Source organism: Pteropus alecto, unplaced genomic scaffold (genome assembly GCF_000325575.1).
Source record: "Pteropus alecto unplaced genomic scaffold, ASM32557v1 scaffold101, whole genome shotgun sequence".
NCBI lineage: Eukaryota > Metazoa > Chordata > Mammalia > Chiroptera > Pteropodidae > Pteropus > Pteropus alecto.
Window position 1 is genome coordinate 6,470,474 of NW_006432945.1, and position 25,120 is coordinate 6,495,593.

General features: G+C 34.8%; 1 protein-coding gene and 1 pseudogene across 2 annotated transcripts in view; both read right to left on the reverse strand.

The window, feature by feature from the left end:
- HMCN1 (hemicentin 1) overlaps nt 1–25,120 on the reverse strand; it is a 375,430-nt gene that overhangs the window by 222,253 nt on the left and 128,057 nt on the right. For both annotated transcript variants that reach the window (XM_025043935.1, XM_006907734.3), the window contains exons 5-10: nt 19,708–19,879; nt 17,618–17,724; nt 7,663–7,783; nt 6,463–6,726; nt 5,098–5,242; nt 1,619–1,740 (exon numbers count right to left, since the gene is read on the reverse strand). In XM_025043935.1, the coding sequence (XP_024899703.1) occupies nt 1,619–1,740; nt 5,098–5,242; nt 6,463–6,726; nt 7,663–7,783; nt 17,618–17,724; nt 19,708–19,879 (931 nt within the window). The remainder of the gene's footprint in view (nt 1–1,618; nt 1,741–5,097; nt 5,243–6,462; nt 6,727–7,662; nt 7,784–17,617; nt 17,725–19,707; nt 19,880–25,120) is intronic.
- On the reverse strand, nt 18,552–18,670 carry LOC112476506 (annotated as a pseudogene).

The following is a 25,120-nucleotide window of genomic DNA, read 5'->3' on the forward strand; positions in this document are numbered from 1 at the left end:
TGGGACCAACTGGAGTGCTCAAGTGTTTGTTTTCTCAGAAGCTGAGGAATGTTGATACAATTCCAATGCTTTTCATAATTACTGGAGATGAAAAAACGTGAATACTTTATGATGCATGTCAACTTGCTAAATTGTTCCAGAGGACAAACTTTGTTTTTCTAAGAATAAGAGAATACAAATAATTTACTGCAAAAAGAACATGCTTGCATGCCTCCATTTTAAAGTTAGTTTGGACTCATTGATAACAAATATAAATCTTAGGCTTCTGAGCAATCCTACAATTATAAAGCTTCTTTTGTCTTAAATTGTCTCAAGAAAATGCAGATCAATACTAAAAGCATGTACAGACATTGTTATAAACTGAGCAGTCACATTTAGGCCAGAATAAGCTTCCTATTAAACACATAGCAACGGTAATCTACAAGACAAGAAGAATATAATGCAGTCAAAACAGTTTGAAATAAATTCTAAATTTATACTGAGTTAAGTGGCTTAAATTCTGATCATTAATAATTTATGATAATTTTTTTTGTTTTCCTAAGAATTCTGGGAGATTAGAGGAGAAAATAATTTTTTTCACGAAAAGATATTTTACTTTATAAAATGATCTGAGCCTTGCCTCCCGTTTTATTCATCAGAAACATATCATCTACATGTAAAAGAATGAGCATATCTCCTGCCCTTCTTAATACCAATACTGTAGCCACTGAGGTTCTGAGTTTCTTGAAGGTGATCATTTTCATTACTATCTTCGGTGTTCACTTTAATTACTGTCTTCAATTTAGATGTCAGAATCCATTCATAAGAGCTCTTGCTCATTGTGAATATGGGGGAGGGAAATAGAAAGTTTAACCTTATTATTGTCAGAAGAGATCCATTCCTTTTCTTAATTTTATTTTCTCAAAGGAAAATGCTATATGACCATTTCAAAAAAAATAATTATCAAGCCCCCTATAATAACAATGTCATAAGAAGAGATGAAATACTGTCATTTGTGAGACAACATGGATGGACCTCGAGATAATGCTAAGCGAAATAAGCCAGACAGAAAAAGTTAAAAATCATAAGATATCACTTATATATGGGATATAAACCTAAAAGCAACAAATGAACAGGACAAACAAACAGAGACTCATAGACATGGACAATAGACTAGTGGTTACCAGAAGGTAGAGGGGAGTGGGGAAGGAGGAGGTAGACAGAATGAAATCTAACTATAGGAGGTGAACACGCAGTGTAAATATATATATGCCTTACTGTTAAAGTGTACAGCTGAAACTTAGTGGATTTAGTTAACCAATGTCACCATAAGTAATATAATAATAATAATAATAATAATAATAATAATAACAACAACAACAACAACAAAATAATAGCTAATGTCTATTAAGTGTTTCTATGTGTCAAGCTCTCTTCTAAGTGCTCTACACAGATTACCTCATTGAATCCTCACAGCTACAGTTACTATTATTATCTTTATTTTATAGTTAGGGAAACCAAGGCACTCACTCCTAAAGTAATTGGTCCAAAGAAGGTCACACAACTAATAGGGAGCGATATCTCATTTCCGTAGCTGCCTTAACACTCAGGCAACTGCAAAGCACTGAGTGATAATTACCTGACACATCAAAAAATGTCTGTGCCCGTCCAGTTCCTGCACTGCTGACGGCGATGCACTCATAGGAGCCTTCGTCAGACAAAGTGACCTTTTCAATATCCCAGTTCACACTGGCAGATTCTCTGGGGTAAAGAAACAGGAACATTTTTAGTTATTGTAAAAATAAGACCCAGCTGAAAGCAGTGATTCCACTATTTATTGTGAAGCATCCATTCAAAATAACGATGTAAAGAAAATAAATAGATTAAGCTGCAGAATCTTTTATAGCTTAACATTGCACAATTTTTATACTCTAATTAGAAAGTTGAGCTTCTCTTTTCTGAGCAAAGACACATCAAAGACAATAAGTTATAGAGATTATAAATTTCTTTAGGGAGATATAAAATTAAGAGCTGTTAGAGAAACATTCCTTAAATCCTCTCTTCCTTCCTCTGTCATTTCCAGTTTTGGGTCATGTTCATTAAGCTTCTTAGACAAAGCAATTCAACCAGTTTAAAGATAGAAAATAGACTTTTTGATTCCAAAAAGATAAATTCTCTTTAACTTCTTTATATATAAGCTCCACATAAGGCTATATACCATTTCTGGTTCGATCTATGTATACAATGAGAAAAGAAAAAGGAAATTGTTTCATTGTCAACTTCGTCATTTAGATAAAAAAAAAAAATCCCTTTGCTATATTGTGTATTCATCCATTTAATAAATATACATACTTTGTTTTCTAACACTGTTCAAGTTATTTCTCATTATCTAGAAATATCTTAGTAATAGAGTAACAGATATTTAATCCTTACCTAAAAGATTCCAATAGTCTATAAAACAGGCATTATTTTGTTTTAAAATATGATTGAAATGTCATAAATATTTTCATAATTTTTTCTTATAATTTTTTCTTATAGCTATTTATTACCCTTTTAAATATTCAAGATGTAGATGAGATGAAAACCCATTACAGAGTCAAGACACTTTCCACTGAAGTCAGAAAGTTGTGTAAGATATAATACCTCACAATAATAACTCTTGACATCCATCATCAAACGACCACAAAGGACTAACTGGGCACTTAGTACATATTTAGCACTAACTTAAGAGTTTGTAAGAGAAAGTTAGGGCATGGTCCCTGTCACCGGCAAAATCAGAAACTAAGATCATTGTTCCAAATATTTTAGTAACTGAGAATATTCACTTCACTTAATGTCATTTCCTTTCAATTGTGCATACAATAGGGACTATAAGTGGTCCTTATTGTCACGTTCAGAAGAAAACAAAATATGACTTAACACTGTGCTGTATGCTGTACTGATTACATAGGCTATATCTTGAATGCTTAGTAGCAGTATGCTAAGCCCGGGTTTATAACTGTCGTGGCCTAGGGGGTACTGGTAAGTTCCAGGAAGGCAGAAATTTGAAACACATATGTCTTTTGTGTCCTTTGTAGCACCTATTTCAGAGCCGAAAATATTTTAGGATTTATCAAAAACTTTACATGTGGAAATTTAGAACAGAAAGTGACAATTTTTTCTAGTTCCAAGTCCTTCATTTCAAAAAAGAGAAAGTTGAGCTCCAGAAAGAAAGACAATTTGTTCAAAGGCACACAACCAGTGTACAAATTGCTTGAGGAATATTCTTTACAGTTATCCTAGTTCCTCTCTTATTCGTAAAATATTACATGAAAATAATTTTCTCTTTCAGGTAGCCTTCTCAGTTGATATTAAGACAATACGGCCACAATAAAAAGTTTGAAAGAGTTGACCCTTGCAATAGGGAGAAGAATATGTCATATAAAAATGAGTTCTGCAGCGAATGCAAACAAACTCTCCGTTACAGCCCTCAGCAGTTCACATGGCAAAGGTTCAGTCATACGTCTCAAGTTCCTAGGAAACGTAGGGCAGAGATGTGTGAGTGAATCAAGGATAGAGTATCAATCCATCATCACCCATGCTTAATTCTGTCTTTAGCCCCTCACATCCAAAAAGCTTTAATATATGTCAGCAAGGCATGTTACATCTCTGGATCACAGAGCTGAAAAAACGAGAGAAAGAATTCTTGTGGCTTACCTCCCAGAAACCGCATGGAATTAATGAATTAATGTTTATAAAGAATCTCGTGTCTTTGAAAAATGTTACTATTTAAACGTGAAGCAGATTATTTGATTTCATCATTCAGTTATGCAGCTTCATCATTTGATATCCTGGTCAGTTATGTTTAATTTATAGTTATTAAATATGCAGCTAAGTAAATCATCAAGATACACTATGTGAGAAAAAAGTAGCAAGAAATAATATAGTTCGGTCTTTAAATAATGAAAAAATTTCTAAAGTTCTAATGAATATTTCTGCCATACTTTTGACTTAAAATGACCTCCCCCCATAAAAAGACTGTCTCAACTAAGACAGTTAAATATTTAATATCTTATGGAAGTTACTTATGTTAATATTTAATTAACAGCGTAGAAGTTTTATAAATAATTCCTACAGTTTTCCCCAAAATGTAGTTTGTTTCACAGTAAGTTAAAAAAAAAAAAAAATTCCAGAAATTATCCTCTAGTTGTCAAGGTCTACTTAATTTTTATGATTAGATTACTTAGCTTTATCTAAAAGCATTACCCTTCTTAACAAGGTCAGTTGGTGCCCTATAGCCCACTCCCATTGTCATATGCAGTGGCCACCTGTCGCCCCACCCCCAGCACACATCACTTTTCCCTGATCTCATGATCTCATCTCCTACCTTTCTCCTCCTGGCTCACCTGGCTCCGGCCACGCTAACGTCCTTCCTGTCTGTCTTTCCCACACGCCCTGTTCATTCCGGCCTTCGTGCCTTTGCACTTGCTGTTCCTGGTATGCGCACACCTTTCTCTGGATTTCTGCATGGCCCTTTCTCTCACCATGCTTAGGTCTTTGCACAAATGTCCCTTATTCTGAATTTTAAAATTGCGACTTAGCCAAAATCACATGCACCCCACCTGCCAGCGTTACTCGTCCCAATGAACCTGCTCTACATTTTGCCATAATGTTAATCAGATTCATTTCTCATAACACTTAAAATCAGCTTCAGATACACATTTGCCCGGAAGCTAACAAAGCTCAAGCTGTAGGGCCTCTTACTTGTAAGGACTCTTCCAAGGTCCGGTACCTAACTTTCTATTCTTAATTTTATATCTTTTTTCTTAACAAGAGGCCCTCGATTTGTATAAAATCCAGATTCTATAAAATCAAATCAACTCTTAAATGTATTCTAACATGTATTATATTAACATTATATGTATCATCTGTTTTCTGTCTTCGTCCATTAGAACAGAAGTTCTGCAGGGCACAGACCTCTGTCTGTTTTGTTCACTGTTATATGCTAAGACTATGGAGCAAATAAATGAGAATTTCCAGTAAAAAAGTAGATTAAAATAAGTATTTTTTATAAATAAGTATTATTTGTATTTAGATGTTTAATGCTATAAATTACTACCAATGAAAACATTTACACACTTTAAATACTGGTCTACTCCAAGTGTAATTCCATTTCTGACAAAGCTCAGGGTAAACGGCAAAAGGCTCTCAACAGAACAGGAGATCTGGCCTGGCTGCAGGTAGTACCCTGGGGTCTTCTTAGGCATTGTGACTTTAGGAGCATCTAGGAAAAAAAAAAAAACCATGGGCAAGAAGGCAACAATATTAGGTGCTTTCTGTTGAACCATTCAAAAGCATCATTTTTAAATCACTCCAGTAAATCCTCTGCATTCCAGTTAATCTAAATTACTAAAAATCACTTTAATCATATCTTTGCTCAAAGCATATTAATTTCAGTATCTCTATGAATCTCTTACTAAAGTATTCATTGAATCTGACTCCATTGATTAAACATGTGACATTATTTTTTTACCACAAAACAGAAAAAAAACTACCAAATTAGTTACAATATATCACCAATTGTAGAACACATTCTGATTTCAAAAGTGTAAATGTATGTAAAGAACCCACATCTTTGAATTTACAGGGTGACTATTTTCCTAAAAAGAACGGAAAAACTGATTTTTAAGAATCCAATAGATTTTAAAGTATTCAATTTAAGGGCTCCAACAAATAAGTTTGAATACTGTATATGAGGAATAGTGAGGTTGGTTCTATTCTCACCATTCTACGGCTATTAAACAATAGCTGTAGAGTTGTTCTGGAATTTTCCAAATTACAGCCTTATGTATAAATGATAAATTGCTGTCCCCCCATTCAATAGTACAATATTAGAAACAATCGTTCTACAAATTTGTCTACAGTTCTAAAGTTTCAGAGTTCAATCATCAGCCTCAAGAAAGAGCTCAAGTATAGACATACTCAAATGCTACCTGATGGTTCCAAATAATCTCGAATCTGTGTCTCATCTCTATATAAAGCAAACATATAAGTAACTAGTTTACTAATTACCTAACTAACCAACTTACCAAATAAAGACAGAGTCATCATCAGTTGTGTACAATGAACTACTGACCACAAAGTAGGTTTCTGACAACTGTACATAAACATTTAGCCCATTTAACCAATTTAGATAGCTTAATCCCACATTAAACACATGTGCCAAGTTTTTTAGGGGAAGTGAGAGAAATTGCCAGTTCATGTTCTTCCACTGATAGAAGTAACTAAAATTTTCAGATCTAAAATCAGTGAGACTCACATTAAACTTTGGATGTGCCATTTTATGGTTAAGAAAAGGTGCATTGCCTAAAAGGCAAGTGCTCATCAATCCAGTGACCCAGTAACAATGTGAGGACATTGTTTTTGACTTTATAGTCCATTCTTTACCTGTTGGAACGCTCTGAAGTTATCGATACCCCAATGTTGAATAAAATGATGTCTCACCTGGGACAATACTGGAGAAGGAAACGCTCGATACTCTCTGGAAGAGATAATCGTCCTTATCATAGCCTGCTACTTTGAGAAAGAAAGCTTCATTTGGTGGTATAAAGTCAGAAATATTCCATATGCCATAAGGTTTTCGATCTGGGTAATATTTAACAGGAATAGTCTTAAGAGAACTGCCCGAGATATTCAGAAGTTCCAGACGATCTACTCTGGCTGGGACTGAAATTCCAGAAGTATTCAGCAGTACATAGGTAGGTATTCCTACAAGAGAAAGACTTCGTTATTACTTACAGGTGATACACAATTAAGGTTTGACATCGAGTAAGTTTTTGAATAACAGATAACGAGTACCACAAGTATGAGTACCACAGACAGCCCAACACACTGTGGCCCAGTTGTAGAAATTTTTCTACGTAAAAGACAATTTATTCATGACCAGAGAAATGTAGGCACTCCTAAGTGATTATTTTTGTGGTATTTTAACTACGTATATGTAGAAAAATTTGAATTGTGAATATTGTGTTGTTATGTGATGTTTGATTTCATGAATATTTTTAAAGATTCACTATCTGTATCCTTCCAGAAACTGCAGCAATAAACATAAATGAACAAGAGCCAGAAAAAGAAATTTAAAGAGTCACAGTAAGTTTGAGCTTTTTGGTAGTTATAAAACTATAAATAATCATGCATGAATAAAATAAAAGGAAGAACAAGCTTAAAAAAATCAGTAATAATTTCACCTTTGATCATGTAATAATATACGTTAATTTTTAAGCCATATATAGACACACACAATCCACATTTTCACCTTGACAGTAAGGCAATTTATAGATGTTAGTAAGAGGAAGTCAGTAGTTTTCCAGGTCAGTAGTTTTCAAAGTGTAATAAGTATAGGCATCAACTGGGGTGCTCCTTAAAGTACATATTCCCAGACTCTACCTCCTTGGGGTCTAATGCAAGAGATCTGGGGCATGGCCCAGGAATCTGAATTTTTGACCATCACCCTGAGCGATTTCAATATCACTAGTATTGGGACTACACTTTGAAAAACAGAGACTAGGCTAAGAGAGCAATCATGTTTAAAGATATTATGCTTCCCAATTTTATCGAATACCACGGAATTAAAAAATCACAGACATTCTGAGAAATATTTTTACTTGGAGATTATGCCAATTCAAGTGATAAGCACATACGAACCTTGCACTGGTCTGCTGACTGTTTTTTTGAAGTCCAAGGTGGGCTTTTGGGAAAAACCAGCTCGGAAATCAATAGTGCTGAGGCCGGTGATGCGAACAGAGTGCCTTCCACTGCTAGACGTCTGAAAAGCATTTAACGACAAACTCCATCAGCAGCTGACCCAGAATGCCGGTCACACTAAACACCAATATGGGAACTATAGAGTGTTTAATTAAGATCGATGTCCAATAATCAAGGCTGTGGACTGAGTGTTCTACAATACACATCGCAGGGACCGCTCTAAATTACAGTTCAGCAACACACTGCATGCCCACGAGGTCCAGCAGCTCTGCGTCTGTCATGCCATCGACCCAGGACAAGACTTGGGAGTTTAGTCACTAGTGAAGGAGCCTGAAATGACTCTGTACAAGCTCCTTAGGATATGAACCTTTGATTTGTTCACTGTGGTTCACACAGTAAATGTTCAGCAAATACTCAGGAAATGAATTAATGACTAAATCTTCTCCCCTATACAGTCCAGGTGCGGTTATGAAAGATAGTTCTTTTCTCTCCGCCTCTGAGAAGATAGCCAGGACGAGCATGAGAGCAGAAATTATCCAGATTTCAACCAACCAGTCCGCTTGCCTCAGCAGTGTCTGGCCAGGGCACGCAGTGCCTGAGACACAAAGGCAAGTAAAACACGGTCCTCAGCCTCCAAGAGCTCATGGTTAGTGAGGGGGGCGGATGGAGAAACAGAAATCTTTACTATGATGCAGTGACAGAAACACATAAAAGGCGCACAGACCAGCCTGTAGTTGAACTCAAACCTCCTAAAGGGGATGATGGCTGCACTAAACGTTGAATGACATGAGTACTAAAGTGACTCATGTGTGCATAAATAATAAATAATTTGGATTAGGGCCATAGGATAAAATAATAGCACTGACATTTACTGGTCCTGTTCTCTATGCCCAGACTCTTTAAGTAAATTGGCTTATTTAATCCTCAGTAACAATGCTATCAGCTAGATATCATTATCACCACTACAGAGATAAGGCCTCCGAGATTTTCAATTTTACATGATAGCAGGATTTAAGGAGAAGAAGGAGATGGGAGTAAGAGAAAAGCATTCACATGAGAACACCAGGGCACCAAACATCTATCTCAATTTCAACAAATATTTAGGTATCACAGGAATGACTGAAGGTAAGCTAAATTACAGCACTCCCTAAATCACCGTGGCTTCTTCTTATTATGAGAGGAGGGAGGGTAACGAGATATGTCCCTGTTGCTACCAAATTTATTCCTCATTGAGCAGAACCTGCAAGAACTCAAAGAAAAGACAAATGAAAGCGAGGAAAAAGAAACGACACATCTTCATTAAAACAGTGCCATTGTATTCTTAGCATAAATGACACTGCTAATTACTACGGCTCATTTTTATAAGGGTTACAAAGGATTACATGTATCAATGCAGGGGTCTCAAGAGTGCCACCCGTTCCATTATTTCTAAAGAAAAATATGTAACGAATTTTACACAATAGACACAAAAAAGGAAACTGAATCATGATCCAATTTTAAATCGAGGATTTCCTAGTTATAAGAAAAAACCTTGCTAAGTCTAATTTCTGCGTTAGATAATGTAGGGCTTTATTGAAGACACTATTTCCTTCTAATTTCATGTGTGGACAAACAAAATGGTCCATATTACGATGAGTGGAGTTAGATTCATTCGCTGACATCATATACCATTGTTAGTTGTCTTGCTGCTCAGAAAGTCCCTATGATAAAGGAGCTACTGAAGCTACGGGGGAAAATACGAAACAATTTGCCAAATGACAGCTATCAAGTGCTAACTGTCTGCTAAGCGTTCTGTGTACAAACCAAATGACAGATCCCATGTGAAATGAGTGGTGCTTAATATCTAAGCAAGGACATTATAAATTACCAAAGGGTTTGAAAATATGGTATCCTTTGTTGCTAAATAGTACATCAAAATAAAACTGAGTTAATGAAGATGGAGCCCCTTATGATTTCTATAAAATTATTAGAAAATAAATTAATTTTAATCCTTAAAATTGCCACACTAAAAGAGTATGTGGAAATAAGAACATGGGTTGACTGTTCTTTGAAACATGAAGGGAAATAAATTTAAAATATTTTAATTTCACATTTTTCTATTATACTATAAGCAATGGGAATATCTGCACGTAATTTAAAAGGGTTGAAAAGATAGTTCCAAGGGAGTCAGTTTTTATGCACAACTATATCCAATTCTAGATTAATCAGGGTAATAGGAGCAAAGGATGTGACAAATAAAGCAAAATTATGGTTTAAAATATAATAAAAAAATTAAACTAATTTAGTTCACGCATGCATTTATCATTCTTTAGTCATTCTCTTTAAAAAACTGCAATAACATTTGGACGATATTTTAGGAACACAAAACATCACATTAAATTTCTTCATGAGAAAGTGCCAATAGTTTATTTTAGTCTGTTTCTTAGCTGAGTTCCCCATTTCAAATATTAGTGCAATAGGAACAGAAAGATTTTAGGTATAATGATGGTAAAACAAACCAGTAAATGAGAAAAGGTAAAAGAAGTTTTAACGTATATGAAATGCATTTTGTACAACAGTCTAAAACTTTTATATAAATTAACACCTTTAATTTTCACAAAAGCCTCTGTGAGATAGTACTATTATTTTCCTCATTTTACAGATCAGAGTGGTTGTCATTTGCTCAATGTCACAGATACAGCAGGTGGCAGAGCCAGAATGTGAACCTAATGAAACTGACTTCTATAACTACACATGCTTTTCTTATGATCATCTCAATGGATTCAGTTATGTTTGTTTCTGTAAAGGTTGAAATATGCCGATGTGCTCTACATAACAGAAAAGTAATATGAAATTCCTGAGACAATCATTGGAGAGAAACAGAAATGAAATGGAGACAAAGAGAGAATAGAAGGGCACAAGGTACTTCAAGACATGTCCCCAAATCTACAGGAAAACCTACTAAACTCCCAAAACGATAGCTGTTAGTGGATTTCCTTCCTGTGAGATTTTCGAAGGGGCTGAGCTTTGTACTGCATCAAAAGCACAAACGGTTAGAATCGACACACAAATGATTAGAAAGGAAGCTCTCAGGAACTCCAGAAATGTCGTCAGGTTAGAATCGACACACGAATGATTAGAAGGCAAGGACACCGTAAGAAAGGAAGCTCTCAGGAACTCCAGAAATGTCGTCACATGTTACGGACATAGAGGGGTTGGAGGAGAACTAAATCACAAGCAGGTCTTGGCGGGGCAAAGAGAATTCAGCTAATTCTGTAACTGAGTCAAGCAGAGAAGTGTAGCTGCATAATTCTTCCCCTTCTTTTCCCTTCTAAGTGATTTTAGCCATATCTTAGTATCATTCTTCTATATATGCAATGAAATTAGTAGGACTAAAATTCCTGATTTAATGGTTTTCTATTTGGTCTTTATATCATGTAGATTTAACTTGCAGGCTATATTAAAATTAGAATTTGGCTCCAAAAGGCATCTCTCCACCACTGAATTTCTTGAAGTATCACTCCTGGACAGAGTGAGCCTAAGCTCGTGGCTTCTGTACTTTTAAGAAAAGAGAATCTAGTAGCAGCATAATGGCTCCAAGCGGAACAGGAAATTTTCTAGACACCGGACACTGGACAGGGTTTCTGTGGGCTAGAAATTCTGAGAGTTGTATTTCAAATAGCATATTTATTCATGAAATTTTTGAAAGTCTATAATTAGCTATGTTACTTCTCTGAGTTAGAATGTCATGTTGGTCAAGTCGTATAAGAGTCTGATTCAGGAATAAAGAGGCCGGTGCAATGTGAGTAAAACTGAGGCAAAGATGAGGTTATCCTAGGCACCTACTGCAATCTGAAGTTGTAAACAGGTAACTGTGATTCACAAAGCAGTAGGAGAAAAGAAGGAACAGAGTGGACCAGAGTCTAGGTTTCTGAATGGAGGGTGAGTCTTTGAGGAATAAAGGATGAGGACAGGCTGAAGTCCCTTGGAGCAAGCACCATGGAGAGCTCCAGGAAAGTTCTCTGGCATCTTTGTCAATTCTGTTACAGATGAAACTACTTCTGAATTTAAGGATAAAGGGCTATTAAATACATCTCTATATTGAAAATTCCTTCAAAGAATAACTATGTCATATTCATCACATACAAAATATTACTCAATAGGCATTTAGTAAGTGTAGACTCCCCTAGGACCAGCAAACATCGATTCATCAAGAATTTTTGAATTTTCCTAGAAGTGTTATGCTAAGCATGTTCACACATTACCTCCTAAAATCTTATGACACCCAAAGATGATTTTATAGCACCATAAAGAAACTGAGGCTCAAAGAAATAATTACTTGCCTAGGTTTAGACAGCATGTTAAATTGCAATTATTCCAAGTTCAATACTCTTCCTATAGTACCTAAGTCTATATACGGCATTTTAGGATAACATAATCTCTCAGCTGATTTGGACCCTATGGCCTAAAAGACAATAATATCCTCCAAGTATTCATTTACCATTCTACATTTCTAAATACACTCCACTAACCCTAGGAGGGCTTGGGTTAGTGGAGTGTTGCTAAACTGCTCTTTGAAAAAAGAAAGCCTTAATTTTTGGCATTTTCCCATTTCTGTGGTGTAAATACTACCAACATGGCTGATTTCAAGCTCCCAACATGACATCGATGAATACAAAGTTAGGAAGAGAAAGTGCATAATCGACTCTCCTTGAGATAATATGAGCCAGCTCCTGCATGTCATTGGGCCAGGATAATAGCTCTGGCCAATGTGACATAAAGGGAGTGAAATGTGTCTGTCACTCATAGAGATGTCTGCGTCATTCCTAAATGACACAAATTCCTCCTTTTTAAAAACTCAATGTACATTCTCTTTTCCCCCACAAAAGTAACTGAAGAGGCTGTATGTTCTAAATCATGGTGGTGCCTCCATCAGCTTGGGTTCCTGAGTGACTGTGTGAAGAACATCATATCAGCCCCCACAGGACCTGTTACATAACTGGGGAATTAATTTTCTTGTATTAAGCCAGTGAGAATTCCTCCAGGTACTAAATGAGAAGCCCGCTCTGTTACAAATTGAATTAAAATGTGATTGATAGAGCTGGCTTTCATTTCTCTCTCCTAAAGACTTTCAGTGTTTCATAAAATAATAAAAGCCCAAATTAAAAAAAAACAAAACAAAAAACACTTCATGTGTAACTGCATTAATGGAAAATATAGAAACAGTTTATCCACATTCAAGACGAATAACTAATTTAATTAATTTTAGCATTCATGTGTCAGAAACCATTTAAGCACTTTACCAACATCAATTTAATCATGACAATATTAAATAGGTATTACTTTCCTCTATTTTTCTCAGATTTAGGGAGGTTAGGTAATTTCTTCGATGTTAAAAAGATATTAAGTAGTGGATCTTGAATTAAAATAGATGCCCAACTCTTTTCAAAGTATTTTCTCTTAAATGACATAACTATTCTTTACAAATTAAAGAATATGATGGTTTCAATCAAATACTTACTCAGAACGTACTGTTGGTTAGGCATTGTGCTGGCCGCAAAGATATAATGATGCCAGCTAGATAAATAAATTCTATTTAAATATATGTACATACGCATGTTCATTTATACATACATAAGTATACAGATATCTTGTTTTTAAAAAAAGGCAAACATCCTATTTGGTTGGCACTCTGATATTGGCAAAGTAACTGGGAATTTTCCAGGAAAAAAAAATCTATAAAGCATTCCATTGATCCAAGACATTGAAATAATGTTGCACCTAATCCATTTAAATAACACACCTGGGGTAGTCTCCAAGCTTATTCAGAAGAGTCACCAGGTGAGAAATAATTGGAGGCCAGCATAATATTCTTCTTGTGCGGTCCTTTGTAGACTTGAGGTTTATTTAATTATGATTCCTAAACAAGTCTACGCCACTTGAGTATGGTTTCTAAAATGTCCTTATCCTTAGAAAATGCATTAGTAGGCTCTGGCAACCAACATAACTATCTAAAACCAAAATATTTCTGCTAGTCTCAGAATCTCAATATAATCATGTGGTTGGGTACCCTCCCTTTTCTCCTTGGGAGATTATCTAAGGACAGTTTATCCAAATTTACTTAATGGAAAGCTACCCCAGGGGATGTGTTAAATTACATGACCACATTGATAATCCTAGACTAATAGAAACAGTTTGTACCACCGAAACCTCATGGATGTTGACAAGTATTTAATGTCTTTGCAGAAGTTTCTCTTAAACAGCTGGAGACAAGATTTGGCCTGAGAGTTGAGAGGTTATGTTTAAATGTTCTCTGTATGGATACAGCTCCCTGAATAGAAATTTTATATTGCTTCTCAGAAATAAGATCCAGGATTTGTAGCTCCCATACAAATGGGAGCTCAGGGACATAAAACAATCTTCTCTTTTGTTTGTAAGAAAACGACATTCTTTTCCGTTACTGGTTTTTAACACGCTTTACCTGCATCAGAGACAACCAAAAATATCTGAGTCATTCATAGGAACTATACAGATAAGTTGACTCCTTGCCTCGGTTTTGTAAAACTGTCCTAATAAGTTATAGAAAAACAATTATCAGGGCCTCAAAGAGAAACCAAAGAAGGGGAAAAAATACTGTCACTCTCAAAGCATTTTAAATCATGGAAAAATTACAGTGTTTTGTGCCAGTACATCAACTATCAGCTAACTAAATCAACTCTTTCACCTGTATCCGTGGATATCATCAGAATGAACGCATTAACTTTTATTAATGAACATTTATATAGTTCTTTCTCAGGCATGGTGGCATATACTAGCACACTAGTGACAAAATCTTGGTCTATAGTAAAATAGGAAGAGAAAATCTATACAGAAATAAATAAGGGGAGAAATAATGCAAAAAGGAGGTGCAAAAAATTGCAGGAGAAAGGTAGAGAGAAAAGAGAGCATTTTCGATAGAGTCAGAAAAGGTTTGATAAAAACGTTGCCACTTGAGCTTTAGGGGACAGTTCTAAGTCAGACTGCAAGGAAGGGAACTGTAGAAGGGACAGCTTAATGGAAAGCACAGGTCACGAGAATGTGGAACAGGACAGAGGGTACATATGAGACAGTACCGATTATATTTGCTAGAGTGTGAAGGCAAGTGATGGAAGAGAACTAGAAAGATCAGGCTGGGGCTCAATTGGGTGGTCCTTGAATACCATGCTCAGGTCAAATAACAGATTGTTCTCCGTACTTGGGATAAAAACTGTTATGTGAAACATTCAAAAAGCCATTATTAATTCTCCTGATAGAGTAGACATTTTCCAGATAGCAGAGTGCATGGGAGATAGCACCAAGGATGTACTATCTAATCGCAGACATTTCTCTTCTTGAGAAAACACACATGTAAAACATTATCGTTCATTATCCATCCAAAAGAGAGATCCGAAGTCAGCTGCAATATTTACATCGGTAGGTTCAGTTCAGTCTCCTTTGTATCATGCTGACACATTATTTTGGTATTTCATATAGGAGCAAATATGTTTATTTTCTTTAAGTTGCACTGTAACACTTGTCCTTTGTTTAGTTACCACTATTGTTCTCTAGAAATGGCATAACGTCAGAACCAGAAGCTTTTGTCTTGAGGACTAGATATAAATTTAAGATAATATGATAATAGAGACTGTCTTTATTTTTTTCTTAATTATAAGAGACTGAACTTAGAGACTTGTCTAAACAGTTCCCATCACTTCAGCACCTTATTGTCTCCTCACTCAGAGACTAATCCTCAGTGCTTCTCTGTTCTAATTATCAATTAAAACGTGCTTAGTTCCCATTAAGTATCAGGGAACATGGCCAAGAGCAGACACTCAGTAAATGTTTGATGAATGGATGACTGAATGAGTAGGTGTGGCAGTCACAAGATAAAACAACAGATATGCCATATCCTTCTTGTAGGCAAGAGTTTTAATAGAGGAAATACCCCTGGGAGCAATCAAATCATCTTTAAAATGGGTTCAAATACTTCACAATAAATTGCTAATAATACAGAAGAATGGCATCATTTGTACATATTTCACAATAACTTAAATGTTCTATTCAGAAAGCAACACCAAACTGCCTTAGCAGACCTGCTAGTCCAGGACACTGGCTTAGGTTAGGCTTAAAATGAGAAAAAAAGGAGACTCAAAACTTCTTATAATCCTTCCTACTGCGGTCACAGAAAATCACACTCAATACTAGTCATATTTTGGGCAAGTTGGCCAAAATGATTATCACATCAAATCTGGTCAAATTTATTTAAAATATAGCAGCAAACACTACATTATTGCCAACACACTCAATAAATATTGGAGAACTATCACGTGTAAGGAACTGGGTGAATAAAACCATCAGATGGGAAAAATGAAACTGTTCCTGGTCCATTCAATAAGAAATTACAGGATTTTATTATTTCACAATGACTTCTTCCATATTATCCAGCTCCAAAAAAAAAATCCACATTACAGTTTCTACTTTCCCAACAAAGGCCGAGAATTCTGAGAATAAAGAACTAATATTCTATGATCTGACTGAAGTTACAGTGGAAACTTTCATCCTTTAAACTGGGCAAGTTTATACAGTCATTCTTTAAAAAAAAAAAAAAAAACAACAAAAATTGGCACGCAAAAATAGTACTTCCAGTTTCTACGGCATAACACCTCCATCTGTTTTCACAGTAGCTCTGTTATTTAAATCACGTGCTCATTAACCCCATGTGTCATGTAGGAAAGCTGAGCAAAAAAGTAAATGACGCAAGGGGTATCGTCACTTGAGTTGTCCTAGAAGGATTATAGAACAAGTTATTTATTAAGGAGGTTTAAAGGATGCTAATAAAAAAGAGGAAGTGACAGAGGGAAAGGAAAGCAGCTAACTAAGAGTACGCTTTTAATCCGGCTCCCATTGTGGACAACCTGAGCTTATTCCTACAGGGGCTAAAAGCTGTTCCCCAGGGTTTAAGTCTCCAGCAGAACAGCCTTCTTTTGTTCTGGCGGAGGGCGGGGACTCTCAGACACAGAAATGCAGATTGTGGAGTTGGAAGTAGGCCAGAGCCCACTGAAAAGTCTGAAAACTATGGGCAAGTCACTCAGAACATCTACCACAGTGGGCCACATATACAATTCGTAACAGAACTAGATAGATCTGAGATTTATGGTATCTTGAATTTTGGGTGTTATCCTCTTTCCTCCATATTGCCAAAATACAATACTTTCTTACGGTGAATACATACTACCTAATGTAATTCTAGGATACAAATACCATTTTGTGTTAAAGTGAAAAATGAATTTTGTGTTAAAGTGAGCCACCAAATAATAATAGCCAACAGTACTTGAGTGCTTACTTTGAAACAGGAACTACGTCAATCAAGTATTTCATTTGTATCATCTGAATGTAATTCCTCACACAGTTCTGTAAAGTGAAGGACTATTCTTGTCATCCCTATATTACAGAGGAGGACGCAGGCACAGAGAAGTTCTAGTCCCAGGGTAATATGGCTTTTAAGTGGTGGCGCTGAGATTCAAACCCAGGCACTTCCACACCAGAGCCTAGGGCCCTAATCATTCATTGTTCTCTACTAGCTCCATCTCCGCCTGCTTTAGAGGCATGAAGTGGGTTACACAATCAATCTACAGATTTGTTGACAAGGAAAGTATCTGAGAATTTTAAGTGTATTTTGTGTGGCACATTTCGTGTGACCATGCCTTTCATGGTCATCAAGACAACACTGCCGAATTCATGTGATCAAGAGACCAACAAATGCTCTACATATATTGCTTCCTAGTAAAAGCACTCTCCTTGATTGCAAGAGAAGATTTAAATAAAGTATTGTATGTACTTTGTTGAACATGCCAACATCAAAATAAAATAATAAACAGACTTTGTAAAATAACAGTACCTTCACTGCCCACATTCCAGCCTCTGGCTCTTTAACGTTCACCACCTTGGCAGAGTTATGGATATTTAAGAGCTCTTTCAGGCCAAATCCCTTTTTTATCAGCTTCCCTGAAAGGCAGACATAAAGGTAACAAGTATAACCTTTGTTTCAGTTATGTATACTAGCTGTATACATTTCCAGTATAAGTTACCTGATAGACATTGTTTCTATGGCTTAAAACACTTTTATTTATGTCTAAAAAATACTTAATTTCAGGATTTCTGGACACTGAAACTGAAGTCACAGATTCCTATTTGCTGTGCTAATTTGATCTTAAAATGAGGATAACAGTTGGCAGACTACAGTCATAATTCCAAAGCCATCCTAGATAACAACTATTATGGCTACCAAGAAGTTAGGTGCAGTCATTCGAGACATTTAGATTTAAAATATGACAAAAGAGTAAACCAGAACAAATGTCTTTTCAGAGATCACTCAAGGCATGATAACCTGAGAGCCCTGGACATATCTTTGTACAAAGTGTGAAACCTTAACCAGTTTTCCATGAGATACAGGAGAAAGCTTTTATTGTCACAGGAGTAACAAAGGGGGGTGCTGTAAGGAAGCAGCGCGACACCTCCTACTGACCTGAGATTTATCCAAAGTGCTTAACAGATGAAATTTAGAGAGGAAGAAAAGCAAATCTGGAATTCAGCCATAGTTTAGTTATTCACGTCACTCTTGGCTCTCTTATGAACTACTTTAGCAGTTACATAAACAAATCGATTATAGGAATCCTATGTTTGCATCAAAAGCTTTATTATCACTGAAAATGACTTTTTATTTTTATTTGTTTGTTTGTTTATTTACTTGTTTTTAGGGGAGGCAACCTGTAGTTAACCTCACAGATTGCAAGGACCTTGTCAGTTTACAATCCCTTATTTTTTATTTTTTACGCCTACAGCACCTGGTCTTCCTAGGTGGTCTCTCATCCAAGTGCTAACCAGGCCTGACCCTGCTAAACTTCCAAGATCAGACGGGATCAGACTTGTTCAGGGTGGCATGGCCGTAGACTGTAAATGACTTTTTAAACATCAACATTAATGCCTTTTGAAAGTAGTAGAAACAAAATGCATTGGGTAGAGGTACTTTTAAGTATCCAGCTAGTGAAAAACGCAGACCTTTTCTGGGTAGCATGGATATTACAGAGAAATCCATTTATAAGGCCAACCCTGTAGAAGGCTTGAAAAAGAGGTTTTGCTTGTTTAGTAAATTTCAATTTGATCGCTAGTGTGGAAGTGGCCTTTGAGGACAATTTCATATGCTGTTTTCTTGTAGGTATCAGTTATTTTCTAACACTCAAAGTAAGAATGATAGTCCCACCACTTTTATAAATATTCCCAAATAGATTTAAAAAATGTATCATATACTAAAGCCACAGTGGAAATAAATTTTTTTTATAAATATCAATAGATAAAAAATTTATAAATGCAAATATTAGGAAAAATAAGGTTTCTGTTTTTACTAGATTACTTTTCAATGTAAGTCTTATTGTAATATTCAACCAGAAATAGAATCGGGCCAAATATTAGTGTTTTAACATATAATTAAGGAAGGAAAGTAAATTAAAACATTATTCTAATTGGAATATAAATTTGTTTGTTAACAACTGTCTTATGTAAAATCAAACCTTATCAAGGAGATGATACAGTAACAAGTTAGTTGTTTGAAAATAAATGTTTTCATGTCATTCATTTAAAAATAATAAATTACCGAATTTTATAAAACGAGTTACTGTGAAATATTTCTTAACACATACATTAGGAAAATATAATTTCAGGTTAAATTTAAATATTTTGGGGGATAGTTTAGTAAAATTAAGTTACTAAATCTGATCTGCTTAACTTATTAAGAATTTTAGCTTTTTGAATATCATGTTTATTCAATGATACATATGACTAAAAAACATTAGTTTTATTTTTAAACATATTCCCTAATCATTTTTTAATTTATTCATAGTTAGCATTAACTTGACATAAATAAGTTTGGAAAAAAACTTTTACTTTTCACATATTTTGGTATTTTATTATATAATGTTCACTATATCTTACCTAAAGGATTGCGAATTTCAATCATTGGAGAAGGGCCGCTCAAAGATACAGTAACCTCTTTTAGGCTGGGATCAAAAGGAATTTTCCACGTGTTTACAGCCTGCTCCAAATGATCTGTGGATAACAGGTGAACTTTGGAGGCCTGTACTGCTTCTTCTACCCATTTTAACACCTACAAGAGAAAAAGAGAAGTGTGAGCGATATCAGAAACCTTTAGTTGTAAATCACTGAGACGTCCAGGTGTAGTAGTTGGCTTTGGTTAATCACATGATTCAGGCACTTCACTTCCTGTACTAGTGTGAGGTTTAGTTATAGGAGACTGAAGACAAACTATTTCCTATATCCAGTTACTGTAGATTCAGAATAAATCTTTGATTCAGAATAAAATGTTAGTTTAACTCATGCTCAAATTTCAAGTTTTCTATCTTGGAATATATATTCAAAATGAGATTACAGTGTCCGAAAACCAATTAAACAAAACATGCAGAGATATGACAATATTATATTTTTCAAGAGAAATGAAAAGAACCTATAAAAACACGTGGTATTGCCAATACAATGAGATCTCTCTTACCTCCATTCTTTCTGGGTTTCTTTCACCATCCAATTTATAAAAAATAATTAGCAAATTAGCAAATCCAGTTTCGATATATGGGGTATATAAATTATTATAATATAGTATATTATAATTATATTTTGGATATCATAATATATATTATAGTGCGTTATTGAAAAACAATTGCAATGTCAGCAAAATACTCATTTTTGTGATCAAATAAATAGGTACCAAAAATAATGGAAAAGTAACCACTGTATTGTAAAAAAAAGTAGAAAAATACTTCAGAACCAATTTAAGCAGTGCATTCTTGAAAAGTAGTCTTTCGGAAAATATTAAGAAATTAGGTTAAAAAGGGTGTTGATGCCTCGGAGTGAACAAGGAAAACTTTCAGTTCACGAAAGTGTTTTGCAACAAATACAATTCCTCATTCAGAAAACAGTACCTGTCTGAACAGGTACTGAGTAGATGAACCTACTACAGCTAATTCTAAAGCATGATCACCTTTAATCTACCTCAGACCTTTCTCTGGTTCATATATCCTTCAAGACTATATCCTATCATGAAAAATTTTCCTTGGAATTATGCACAAAACACTGAACAGAGCTGGAGGTTAAGCTACACCCAAGCTATTCAAAATAAACAAAAACATTTTTTAAAATTTCAATAGTGGTAATCACAAATCAATTAATCAAAGAACAAATATTGTGCAATAACTCCACTCTCTATAAAATGTATTCCTTTTCTCTGTCCTCGAAGATGAGCAAAGTGACTGACATATGATCATATAACTAACAATGTGAGGCAATTATGTTCATTCATAAAACAAGTATTTGTTGTTCGAGGTGCTCTTCCAGGTACTGAGTAAGTATGGATGAACATATTTTTAGTCAATATTTGGTAAAAAGTCTTCTTCCCTGAACTAGTAGTATTTATTGAATTTTTTGCACATATTATACATTATTTATTTTCAACAAATATTCCTGCCTTTCCTCTAAGGTCAAGAACCACATGTCCATCATCTTTGTAGACCCAAAACCAAGTGGCATGTTTTACCTATGATAAAGGTGAAATATACACTAATACTGATTAAGTTGGTCACAATTATGATAGTAATGATGTCTTCTTAAATAAAAGAATGGTATGGGAACTCATGAAACAGGGAGTCCTTGTTAAAATTATGTATGTAAAGTGCCCAACACAGTTCTTGACACATAGTAGATATTTAAATGATGTCCTTTCTTTCCAACTAATTTTCTTCCTCTCCCCCTAATTGAATATTTCAACAATTGCTTCATAGGCAGAGTGAAAAAAATCACCGATGAAAGTCAGATAAGATTTCTGTAAATGAAAAAACAAAACAAACAAACAACAACAAAAAAAAAACCGGCAAAGTCATTCCAGATAGGGGAGAGAACTTGAGAAAATACATCTCCAAATATGTTGGGAACACAAGTAAATCCAACTGGCTATAGTTAAGTGTTCAGAAAAATGAGAAGCAGAAAATGAAGTTGGAAGCTTCAGCAAGGACAAACTGTGTATGGTCACAAACCATATGACCAGACTATGACATTTGGACTTCATTCTAAAGACCCGGTGAAAAATTACTGAAGGGCTTAAAGCAGAGGAGTAATACAACGAAAGTGGTATTTTATAAAGAAAAATGTGCAGTGGTATCATGGCCGAATTGAACAGAAAAACCAAATCTATATATCACAGTTAATTACCCCATAAATCAAATGATATATTTCCTCAAATTTTAACCTTATAAAGCACCTGGAATTTTACATATGAAATAAAGCATATATCAACATAATTGTCTAAGAAGCAGATGCCATATTTTGAAAGAGGAATTCTGAGTGATATATCACGCTCGAACTAAAACATATGGCTCATACTGCTCATCAAATCTGTCCATATGGCTACAGAAATCAGATTGATTGTAACTAATATTTGCCCATAAATAGAATATGTATTTTAATAATCAGACTGTTGACATTTTTATGTCTTATAATAGAACATGGCTGCCTAACTGAAGGAAATGGAAAGGACTGACTTATTGACTAAGAAGGCATTTGATAGATTTGATAATAAATAACTTCGAGGATAATGTCTGCTGTAGAAACTAAGGAGGAAAAAGGGCAAGAGAAATTGGATAAATGGACAGAACATTTGTTTTGAGGGCAAGATACATATTGTGGCCATAAATAATTCTCAATTGAAAAGGAGAAAAATAATTAAAAACAAGAGTTGCATAGTGTCTCGACTTTAACAATGAAATTCAACAGTTTTAAATACAGATGCACCTGAAATCGCATTTTTAGACATCCTTCTTTAAAAGTATAATATATCTCGGGGCAGCTCCTCTAATATATCCTTCCTTCAAACTGAAGGTAGAGCAGTTTTATCACTGGAGGTCTATCCTGTTCTCTATTAGCTACGCATGGAAATCACTAAGTGATTTCTAGGCATTCTTACGAAAATGGAAGACTTTCTAATTTAGTTGCATTTTCATAAGACAAGTGTGTTCAAATGGTACGAAACATAAGCAGGCTTTGATTTGCTCTTAGTGCCATTTCTAATTCATCAACATTTATAAAGCTTTCACAAAGGGATTACCATGTATCATAATATTACTCATTGGGAAAGATACAGAACAGACTTCTGTCAAGAGTCTCCAATCTCTTTTTTATCCACTTATAAGAAAAAAATCAAATTGAAAACAGAGGCAACCTATTTTATGAGAAAATACAGATATTGCCAACATATGAATAAAACTAGATCACTGTAAACTATAGAATCACCATAAGTGAGGTTTCTGGCCTCTCATGTTGGCACATATAAGAAAAAAGTCTCTAATTGTTTAACTATGAGAAATGCACTCATGAGATTGAAAATGATCTTCTGTGATAATTGCAAATGGAATAAAACTAGTATAAGGTGAGAGTCCTCGGATTAGTGCATTTTAACTAACATAAAAGCTGTTTTAAACCACTAAGCAACCATTAATTGTACATTAAAATTTTTAATATAAATATGGTTCTCTAACGGTTTATAGCAGTTTATATCTCAAAGGGCCTTTGAGACAATCTAATCCAGTTTCTTTATGTTATAGGTGAGGAAACTGATATTTGAAAGAGTTTTTGTATCTTTTAAACACCCAACCAGACTGATTCTGGCTCAATAGTTATTTTTCTATATAAGCTCCTGTGTTCCTGAAGACATTCTCTTAGTTTAAATATTTTGCATCCTATGTAATAATCAATACTTACAAAAATAAGTTCATATGTATATTCTACTCTGAAATAAGATGCAAATATAGTTTCAAATGACAAAAAAAGCACATATCATTACATATTATGAAACAGAATAGTATTAAATAGAGATTAAAGTGAAGCAAATTTTTTGAAGGTGACAAAACTTGGAAGAACAACTTTGGAAGAATATTTTTTCTCTTTATTTATATTGATATAACTGACATACAACATTATATTAGTATCAGGTATACAACATAATGCAAAATGACCACCACAATAAGTCTACCTAACATCCATCACCACACATAGTCACAATTTATTTTTCTCTTTGGATGAGAACTTTTAAGATTTACTCTCTGGGCAACTTTCAAACATACCATATTTTTTTACATACCCATATTTATTAACTATAGCTTCCATGCTATACATTATATCCCCAGGACTTAGTTATTTTACAGCGAAATTTTTAGGTTTTGACCGCCTTCACCCACTTCATCCACCCTAAGACACTGGCAACCACTAATCTATTCTCTGTATCTATAAATTCAGTTTTTGTTTTTATTTTTGTTTTAGATTCCACATGTGAGAGCAAGTGGTATTCTCCATCTGACTTATTTCACTTGGCATAACTGCCTCAAGTTCCATCCATGTTGTCACAAATGGTTAATTTTTTTTTGACTGAATAATATTCCTGTGTGTGTGCGTGTGCGTGTGCGTGTGCGTGTGCGTGTGTGTGTGTGTGTGTGTGCGTGTGTTTACCATCTTTTCACTTGTTACACATCTGTCAATGGACACTTAGGTTGAGTCCATGTCGTGGCTACTGTAACAATGCCGCAAAAACATGAAGGTATATATATACATTTTTGAGTTGTTTTTGTTTTCTTCAGATAAATATCCAGAAGTGAGAATTACTAAGATAATATGGTAGTTCTATTTTTAATTTTCTGAGAAATCTCCATATTGTTTTCCATAGTGACTGTATCAATTTACATTTCCATCATAAGGGTTCCCTTTTCTCCACATCCTTGCCAACACTTGTTTTGTCCTTCCCATTTTTTAACAGCTTGCTTTATTTTGCTATTGAGTTCTATGAATTCTTTATATATTTTGGATAGTAACCTCTAATCAGGTATATGATTTGCAACTATTTTCTTTCATTTCGTAGGTTGCCTTTTCATTTTCTTGATAATTTCCTTTGCTATACAAAAGCTTTTTTGTCCCATTTCTTTTATTTTTGCTTTCGCTGCCTCTGCTTTTGCTCTCAAATACAAAAACTCATCATCAAGACTAATGTCAAGGAGATTACCACCTATGTTTTTTTCTAGTTTTATGATTTCAGCTCTTACTTTCAAGTCTTTAATCCATTTTGAGTTAGTTTTTTATGTGATGGAAGATAATGGCTTAGCTTCAATCTTTTGTATGTAGCAGGCCAGTTTTCCTAACACCATTTATTGAAGAGATTGTCCTTTCCCCACTGTATATTATTGGCTCTTCTCTCATATATTAATTGACCATATATGTGTACATTTATTTCTGGGCCCTCCATTCTTTCCCATTGATCTATATGTCTGTTTTTACACCAATTCTGTATCTTTTTATT